Consider the following 10,646-nt stretch of genomic DNA (forward strand, 5'->3'; position numbering starts at 1 on the left):
ACTCAGGAATGCCGATAGGCCACCTTTATGATTTTAAGGTTGGGCTTCGTAAGAAACAGCTGATCTTCTTTACAGAAATTTTATTCTTTTATTGTTCCATGTATTTTAATCTTCCAGTTTAGCTGCAGTCTCCTTAGATACCAAAATGAGATCTGCTTTAGTGATCACATCATAAGAAAATTTTGTGCATTTGTTTAATGAAAAAAGTCCTGTCAGCTCATGATTTTCATTAAATTGACTGTTTGCGCAGGAGAAGTTATCTCTGTAAGAAAAATAAGAGTTTTATACCATGCTGTGGTTCATTTGCTGTTGGAAGTTTATTCAGAGGAAGGAGATTCACTTATTTCGAGTTGCTGATGCATAGTTCAAGAGACCGGTTGATAGACAATATTCAGTATTGATAGTGCTACCTGTTTGTTTGAAGCAGTGTGTTAAAGTCAGTACTTCACCCATCAACTGTCAAGATCCTACTTTTGAAGGACACTGTTTTGATGCATGACAAACTCATAATTAGCAACATTGCTTCAAAATACTAAGTGGTAAATAAAGCAAGAGCATCAACCTCATCTCCATTGTATCCCTTATCGTAAAAGGTGTCATCACAATGTGGATGGTTGGTTATGAAGAATGTAGCTGAGAGAGAAATAGACAGAGAAAAGATAGCTTAGGTACCTCAAGAATTATCACATTTGTGCTATTGATGAATGAACCTTTTAAGAACTAAAAGATCTGTTTTTGTAATTTTGTATTATTCATTGTCATGTGAATTTTATGAAATGCAATTTTTTGTTAAAATGTATGTTTGAAAATGTTCAGAGTTTGATTTATTGTTCATTTAAAAAAAAGTTTTCAGGCAATATATTGATTATTTTATTTCTCATTTAGTGGCGGGATGTTCCTCCAGAAGGTTTAATGAATTCTAAACTGAAATGTGTATTTGATATTCCTGCAGATTCTACTCAAGTAATTCTTTATACGGTTATGTTTAATCTTTTACATTATTAATATTGTGTCGTATTTTTAATAAATAGACTTTTCTTAGGTATCTGCTGAAGTAGCAGAACAACCAAAAGTTGAACAAAAGACTACTCATCATGTTCAAGAAGTACCTGTAAAGGTAAGTTTCAGTTTTTGTTAAAATTTACATAATAATCCATAAATAATACAAAAATAATCTGAACAGTTATTTATGTATTATTATCCAGTTATGAAAAATTAAATATTATTTCTTTGTAGCTACATAACATCATTTCTGTTGAGCCATTTCATTGCAATATCTTCAAATCTTACCATAATCTTTCAAAACAAAGTTTATTTTTTTGTTTGTAAAACAAGTTCCTATGACAAATACTTTAAGGAAAAGCATTGAAGACCAGATACAGTGAATATGATAAGTGCATGACCACAGCAATTTGGTTTTATTTCAAACTTTTTTATTCTTATTACTGACCATCTGGATTGCAAATTAAAGACTATATGAAGTAAAAAGGAAAATATTTAGTTAAAAAACAAAATTCAAGATAAATGTGAGGTACAGAAAGGTATGCAAGTTCAAAATAGACATTTGAAACTGTACTTTTGGATTTTGTTTTAATAATTTTATTTTTTATTTTAAAAGAACTTAAAAATTGTTAATTCATGGATATGTAGGAAGCTTGTAATTGATTTTCTGGCCACTATACATGGGCCACCTATGAGACCAAAAATTTTTTCTTTATGTTTTGACTGAAATTTGTAAAATAGTCATGTCTTATTGATAATGAAAATGTTCTTCCATTGATGCCCAATGAAGACTGTATTAAGAAAATACTTATATTCTATCAGAACTTTAAAAAAAATCTGTTTAGTATATTATTATACATATTTTATGTTTGTTCTTAAAAATATAGGGTAGTGCCGCCCGGTCGGTATGGTGGTCAGGGAAGCTGACTGCAATGCCGAAGGGCCTGGGTTTGAATCCCGGAGAAGGCATGATTGTAACTGTCCATCACTTCATAGGAAAGGCGATGGTGGCTCACCTTTTAGGTGCCTCTATAATAAAGAGACCAACACATCCAGCCTTGTATAGATTAATGGACTGGGTTACATTTGTAATTGTTCACAGTCTGCCATTGGGAAAAAAAAAAAATATATATATATAGGGTAGTTCATTTGAAAAATTATTTCTTTCATTCATTGTCATTTTCTGTGTAATTTTATTTGTTTTTATTATCAACATTACTGAAATTTTTACTGCTTAATACTAATTGAAGATAAACTGTCTTTTCAAAACCACAAGAAAAAAAAAAAAAAAAAAAAAAACTCTTGGAATTCTTTAAGTTTGTGATTTTTAAGCATTTCTTTTTTTATATTCTAAAATCTCAAGCTTTAGGCTTTTGAAGTATTTGACCTTCAATAGGTAATCTGAGGAGTGGTTTCTATAATTTAAAAAATAAAAAATATGTTTAGTTTATTATTATGTGTATTTTGTGTTTGTTCTTAAAATTATAGGGTAGTTCATTTGAACAATTATTTCTTTCATCCATTGTCATTTTCTGTGTAATTTTGTTTTTACCATCAACATTACTGAAATTTTTACTGCTTAATACTAGTTGAAGATAAACTGTCTCTTCAAACCCCCTCCCCCCCAAAAAAAAAACTCTTAGAATTCTTTAAGTTTGTGATTTTTAAGCATTTCTGTTTTATATTCCAAAATCTCAAATGTTAGGTTGTTGAAGTATTTGACCTTCAATAGGTAATCTGAGGAGTGGCTTTTATAATTAGTTGTAGCTGTTATTTCGATATTATAAAACTGTCTTCTTCAAAATTGAATGAATTTTCCTTCTTAAAGTAAATCCTTTTGATTTTTGAAAATATCTTAAGCACTAGGTTTTTATCTTTTTAAATTTTCTAAGAATTTGGAGAACTTGCATACCTTTCTGTACCTCACATTTATCTTGAATTTTGTTTTTTAACTAAATATTTTCATTTTTACTTCATATAGTCTTTAATTTGCAATCCAGATGGTCAGTAATAAGAATAAAAAAGTTTGAAATAAAACCAAATTGCTGTGGTCATGCACTTATCATATTCACTGTATCTGGTCTTCAATGTTTTTCCTTAAAGTATTCGTCAGAGGAACTTGTTTTACAAACAAAAAAATAAACTCCGTTTTGAAAGATTATGGTAAGATTTGAAGATATTTCCATAGAAAGCTATTTTTAACATCTGTAGGCGAGAAATATAAATGAAAAAATGAAATTTTGTCTGGCTCGGGAGTTCAGTTTTGCATTCAATCGATCCATAAACTTTTCTTAGGAGAATTTTTATATCACCAATACATCACAGAATTGTGTTTCGATCTGCATGTTAATCTGTAAATTTAAAAAAAAAAAAAAAGAAAGAAAGAAACATATGATGATAATTCCATTACTTAATGTGAAGTAGAATTCTGATAATTCGCATATCTTGGGATCAAGAGATTTGATTAAAGAATTCTATGAATTATAGATTATGCCATGTCTTTTTCAATTTTGTATACATTTCATCTATTCCAATTTTTATATTAAATTTGGAGTGTACACATAAGTAACTATACAAATATATCCATACCTTAAGAATTACGGTATTGTCTGATAAAAAATAATGCCAGTGCAAAGTAGAGAAAAAAAATAAATATGAGGTAAATATTTTCAGGAAGTGAAAAGTTTTTTTTTTTTTTTTTTTTTTTTTTTTTTTTTGTCAAAACACATCAAAATATTTGTGAAATTATTTTTGAAGTGTTGTATACTCTTAAATGAAAGAAAATATAAATGTACTATTTATCAAAATCCCTGCAATAAAGTTTTCACTAAATTTAATTCCTGTAGTAATTCTGCATATGCAGTTGGTTTATTAAAACAATATAACATTATAAAAATTGAAAAAAATTATTAAACAATTGAGATTTTGGATTTATTAAAATGCTCTTGGCCAGTTTTTCTTTACCACGTTTTGCATTTTTGATGAAGGTAAGACTTCTACAGGCACCATTTTCGATGATCTGCTTTATTGAAAGATGAATAAATGAGCTTGCTCATTTTACAGAGTTTAGATAAACGTGGTATAAAATATATTTAAAATGAAACTCAGTATCTGAAAACATGTGGACAAAAAAAAAGAAAAAAAAAAAACTGTACACTTGTTAAACACGTAAAATGAATTTAAAAAATCAGTGGAATATATATCCAAAGAAAAGGATTTATCTAAAATGAAAAATAAACAGAGATTCATGTGAAAAATAGAGATTCATGACTAATATTCACGGTAAAACAAAGACTGATATACATGCAGAAAATACAGTAATAAAATAAATTCACTTCATTAAAAATGTGTTTTAAGTGCAATGCATTGTTATTAAAAAGTTTGTATGTATATATGTGTATAAAAAATGTGTATAAAAAAATTTTCATTATTTTTGCTGTTATAATTTTTTAATTGAAATTTTGTGTGTTTAAATCCAAAAACTAGCTTGAATTATATATATTCACAGATTGAGTTATCATAGATTGTTGTAATTCTTTATTAACTGCTACCAAAAACTTGAGTTAGTGCTAAGGTATGGTAGTAACTTGCCCAATAAATGTCTGTTGCAACTATACCATCAACCTTTGCATCACTTATACATTTTCATATTTATTTATTTATTTATCATCATAAGCACTTACTTTGATCATCTGTTAACATCAACATGTTCCACATTTGTTATTTTCTTAAAGGTTACTAGGATTGGCTAAATAATGAAATGCAGACCATTCACCTTTTTTCAAAAATCACGGAATACTGCTGAGTAGTTGTGAGTAATATTATGATTTCCTTAGAATAAACTATACATGTATTGCAAGACTCCAAGCGATTGGGTGAGTTGGTGCTGCACCATTGCCTCAATAGCCAATACTGCTCATTTAAAAAAATATTAATACATAACAAGAAATTACATGAGCATATGTTCGCTTACTTTTACGTATAGCTGACGTCAACACTCTTACTTTTATGCATAGTTGACATCAACACTCTTACTTTTATGTATATCTTGCAGTCACATCATGGACAGATCATCCCCTTGCCGTACTCTGCTTAATTTCAACTAAAAAATTCACTACTATACGTCATTTCATGTTGCTAAACATGCATACGATCAATTACTGCATTACTGTGCAGCACATTTATGCATGACGTCCCATTTATATTGATGCATAACAACTGTATCCAAAGAAAGTCCGAATGTATCCCTTATTTTGAAATAATTTTCTTTTGTTTTCTGTTATATGAAACTTTCAAAAAAATTTTTCAGATTATTCATTAAGAAAAGTATCTGCCTTGTAAAAACAGTCGCAATATTCTTTCTGTCTTCCCATTTTTTATTTCTATCACTGCCTGAAGTTATGATTTTTGAATTATTTTCTTTTCTCTCAGTAAATAATATGTCACCTTAACACCATATATTAGATTTTAATTTGGGAGGATTATAATATTCCTTGCCTGTTGATTTAATGGAGCTTTAAAATTTTGTGTTAATTTGTCAAAATTAATCTATAAAGGTTATTAGACATAAAAATAAGACTGATATTTCATGAAGACCTAGTGTATTTTTAAGAGAAAATGTCTAACCTTTGGCATCCTTTTCACACGAAGAAATATCTTGTTTTCTATATCGGAATGAAATTATGTTGTGAAGAAAAAGAGCTAAAACATTCTTTTCCTCTTCTGTTTAAGACTAGAATTTTTTTTAACTTATTTGGGGCTTAAAAAGGGGTATTTTTTAATTCTTGCTGATTAAAATGTGATAAATAAAAAATAAAAAGTTGTGCTATATCATTTGATGCTTGGAAAATAGTTTATAAAAAGAATATAAACTGTTCATTATTTTTGAGGTAGCATTCATGGAACATTAAATCTAATTTGTTATAATTGGGTATTATTGCATATTTTTGATTGTTTAATTTGTATTATATATATATATATATATATTTTTTTTTTTTTAGTCTAGTGAAGTTGAATCAGAATCAAAGAAATTGTATGAAGAAAATAAAAAACTTAAACATGAATTATTTGATCTTCGTCAAGAGAATTCATCTCTTAAGGTAAATTGTATCTTTGCTTATATTAATTTCTGGTATCAAATTTTTGATTGTAAGAGCGAAAATCTGTTGACCTTCTATCCTTAGTATTCTCATAGGAACTCCATGATTTAAGAATGCTGAAAAAGGTTCTTTTTTTCATACAAGTTATTGTAGTAGTCCATGAAATTAATGGAAGAAAAGTACTTGCATTAAATGTATCTTTCCTCAGAATGAGTAATGCTTTGAAGATAGTGGTCGAAATAGGTCAAGTTACAACGTCTCAAACAAAACAAAAAAAATGCTCCGACTGAAATATCGGCAAAAGAGGTTCTGCCCTCTTAACACCTCAAGCTTTGAGGATAGCAATTTTTCAATGGCCTTTTCTGCCTCTTGTGCGATTAAATTCACACTACTCACAACCATTTCGTAAATTTTGCATTTTCCCTCAACAGAGGAATGTTAGCTTGGGGCAAAAGCTTACAGTATGTTTTGCATAATTCACTTCCTGTCTAGAATTCTGCACTAATACTGCCATCTGAAAGATGCAAAATGCAATAAGTACAATGAAAATATTATCCAAAAAAATTTTAGCTATAGGATAATACTATAAAGAACATGCTCATTAAAAGAGAAAGCAAGAAAGCTTTATCACAAAAAGACAGGACAGAAAAATGGATGGAGATATAGTTTGAATGATGAAATATTTGCTAACTCAAGTGAAAAAGAAGCTAATATCATAATACATGATGGGTATTTGGTTAATATTTATGTATTAAGTTAAAACTGGTACTCGATTTCTATAAAAAAAAATAATGTGAATTGACGATTTGTGCAAGAAACAAACGTTCAAAAATTATTTTCGTGTTTTAAATAAATTAAAACTGTTAATCAATACCCGTAATTCTAAACTAGATTCGGTTTTCAAAACAAACAAAAACTGATTAGACTATTTACTGATGTTAGGCATACCTAGAAAATGTTTGCTACCAAGGCATATTTTCAATATAAAGTAATATTCCATCCTTCCACTATGAAAGAGTTACTTCATAGGTTTCCCTAGTTTAAGAATGAGTCAGCAGAAAAAGTTCCTTCATATTCCCTAGTGTCTTATCTGAAAATTAACAAAAGCAATCAAGGACAGGCTTTCAAAAGTCTTCAGTAGTTCCCTTTACAGTTCCAGCTTAAAAGAAGGGTTAATTAGATTCATATTGCCCCCCCCCCTTTTTTTTTTTTTAAGTGAAACCTTTTTAAACTTAACTGTCTTTTAAAGGTTAAAAGCTTGAGGGGAGAGGGTGCTTTTAATAGCTGGCCTTTGTTATTGCTTTGAAGCAAATGAAAACTGTATAAGAAATTTATGACTACAAAACTGCATATTTTATAACAAAAAGAAGTGGTTGCATTTCAAAATCATGTTTGTGCTGGTGAACATACAAATACTAGTACATTTATGGACTTCATTAAATTTTTTTATTCATCATAATTCATTCTCGTGTTATTGTATTCATCATATTTTAGCTTTATATCTTGGTATGCTTTTATACCTGAAAAATTCAAATTCTATTAAATATATAGTGACATAAAAGCATGATGTAGTACAGGGGTGAGCAATTGTTTTGGCTCAAAGGTCACTTTGAGTAGCAGACCAATGCACCATTTTAAATGATTGCATTTCTGAAAAGGTGTAAATTGTATTTTAAAAATAAATAAATTTAAGTAAAATAATGGCAGTTTTATTCTTTTTTGGGCAGGGACTGTGCTATTTGTGAAACTTAAAAAAATAATACAAAACAACTTATCACCTCTGGTGCTTTAATAGCTGATTAAGTTAGTTTTCCCGCTTCAGCCAGAATGTGTTGTAAATTTGTGTAAACTTTGTTGTTGTAATCGTGTTTCAGTCTTAGTATATATGTAAGCAGTTTTTATCGTAAGATAATGAGAAATTTATTATTGTAATCCCATCTTCATCTTAACACTTTGACAAGCAGCTATTGTAAGTTGACAAGAAGTATCAAAATTTAGTTTTTTTAATTATTATTTATTTTTTATTTTAATTATAAAATACAAGTTCCAGTTAATAGTGTTAAATTTTACTTCTGAATGTTAACTTGTATATTAGTAGTTAAGCATAAAAGTTAACTATAGTTAGTTACTATAGCAGAAAACTTACCAGTTGGTGCATGTAACTTCTATGGAGACATTAGGAGTTGATGTCAAAGAGGTCTTAAGTATTTTTCACTTCAGAAGTTATATCCTCTACAATTATTTTCGTGTGTATAAATCTGCTTTTTGGAAAGTTAACATCAACTAAGAAAATGTAAAATTCTACTTTGCATATATATGTAGAATTATTTTAAATGAGCAGCAATTTTTTTTAATATATTTTTCTTATGCTTCTATTTTTATGCGAGTTTTTTTAGCCATCCATTTACATTAGGTGGAAATAACTGTCTCTTAATTATTAATTTAGGTTTCTGTTTAATTCTCTTCTGATTTGAAATTGCTTGTAGAATTTCCAGATGATATTAATTGCCAAATTTGCTCTAAATCAGATTTATAGCAGAGGCACTAGTATATTCCAGTATCTTACTTTTTCTCCTCCAACAGGAAGAAGGCTTAAGATCAAGGGTGGCTCATGATACAAGAACCAGAGGGACTTCTGTGAAGCCAGCAGAATCAGAAATGCGTCACTCACCATTTAAAAAGGAACAACCAATGATTTCTAATACTCTATTAGCATTAGCCTTCTTCTTTTTTCTCTTTGGACTTTATATAGGAAAAATTATTTTGTGAACTTTCTTATAACTTAAATTCTGGCTACCTTCATTAAATTGAGAGTCAAATGTAGCAAAAGATGAACACAAAAACTTTCTTACTTAGTGTTTTATTCATTTTATACAATCTAACCGTTTGTGATAATTTTATCTAACTTTTCAGTGTTGTTTCTGTTTCTTTAAGCGTATAATGTTATACAAAAAAGAAAGATGAACGCAAATTCAGAAATGGATTATTTTGCTTATATGTCAAAAATTAAGCAGTACATATTTTATTTTTTGGAGGTAATAAATATTATACAAATTAATAATTTACTCCAAATTACATGAAGAGATATGATACTGTGTTTTGGTAATATATTGAATGTATGTTTTTCCGTAGATGGTTTTTCTCCAAGTTATAAAAGCATAGTAGAGAAAATGAGTTTCTTTCTCACTGTTTAAATATTAATAGCTTTTATGCATGGATATTGCTATGGAAATTGCATAACATATAATATGTAAAATTTTTTATTTCCATAAAATACATTTTAAAATACTTAATTTTTTTTTTTTTTTTTTTTTTTTTTTTTTTTTTTTTTTTTTTTTTTTTTTTTTCATATTCCAATCTGTTCATCAGAATATTTATATTCTTTTCTGTTGAAAAAATATTGAACATTGAAATCAGAGACTTGTAATTGTTTATTTAAAACATATATGAATGTGTATTTGTTTTACATAGAGAAAATGTTACACATGAGTATGTCAGTGTTTTGCTGTTTTGTGTAAGTTTTCTTTTAATAGCTAGAGAAACTACTTTTCTTTTTTTAGTAACTTGGTAACATTCCAGTTGTATCATTGAATGTAAAGATGTGTAACTCAGTGTCTAAAAATACATGTTTTTAATTTTAATTTTTGAACTTTGTGTATATATGGGTGGGTGTTTGTTTTCCAAATGAGTTATTAAAATCCGTGAACTGAAACCAATTGCTTTATAATCTGAATAAAGTGCACCTGTATTCTTTGAGTGTTGAAGTTTTATTTAATGCAGATTTCAGCAGTTAGTCATTTTCATTTAATTTCTTTCCATGCCACAATCAAAATATTATATTTTAGTGTAAGTGGTATTCAGCTATTGTTATTAGGAGAACCTTTCAAAAGAAAATATTAATATTATATGAAAATATAAGAAATATGTTGTTTAGATAGTTTTCCAGATGATTATTTTAGAGCCTAATACATAGTATGTGGGATTACAAATCTATTTTATTTGCTTGCTCATTTAGTCATTTAAGGCAGAACATATGGGGGCAGTCTTCTGTTTTATTAATTATATTAACAATTTAAACAGATTTCATAGCTGTCCACTCTCCCAGTTTTTTGACACATCTCCTGGTCTCGCGGGTTTTTAATTTTTAGCCTTTATTAATGAATTTTCAGCAATAAAATTAAATGGTGCAAATAAATTTGCACAGTTTGAGTTTCATTAGTGAATTAATGAAGCTTAAATTTATTTTATTTAAATTGTCTTTATCTGCTATAGATCTTAATATTAAGATTTAACCAAATTTTTAATCATTAAATATCTGTATTCAATTTTGATGTAATCAATACTTAGAGTCATTAAGTCCATTTCAGAGCACTAAACATGAAAAATATCCAGTGCCTTCACTGGAATTCAAACTCAGGACCTTCCAATTGCTAGCCAAACATACTTCTAATTACACAAAGGCACAGGCGTGCTTTGGAAAAAATGCTGGTTCACTGTGCTTTAGTTTGTGCCACTTTAGAACTTTATTTTTAGAAAGAGGAGACA

The 10,646-nt window shown here is 28.3% G+C and overlaps 1 protein-coding gene across 1 annotated transcript in view; it reads left to right on the top strand.

Moving 5' to 3' along the window:
- Positions 1-9,857, top strand: part of LOC118185213 (vesicle-associated membrane protein-associated protein B-like) — a 40,105-nt gene extending 30,248 nt beyond the window's left edge. The window contains exons 4-7 of the mRNA XM_035355037.2: positions 886-963; positions 1,043-1,117; positions 6,003-6,101; positions 8,685-9,857. Coding sequence (XP_035210928.1) covers positions 886-963; positions 1,043-1,117; positions 6,003-6,101; positions 8,685-8,870 — 438 coding nt within the window. The 3' untranslated portion in view covers positions 8,871-9,857. The remainder of the gene's footprint in view (positions 1-885; positions 964-1,042; positions 1,118-6,002; positions 6,102-8,684) is intronic.
- The last annotated feature ends 789 nt before the right edge of the window (positions 9,858-10,646 follow it).

This window comes from Stegodyphus dumicola, chromosome 5 (assembly GCF_044657685.1).
Source record: "Stegodyphus dumicola isolate Sdum_Otavi_A_Nest chromosome 5, ASM4465768v1".
Taxonomy (NCBI): Eukaryota; Metazoa; Arthropoda; class Arachnida; order Araneae; family Eresidae; genus Stegodyphus; species Stegodyphus dumicola.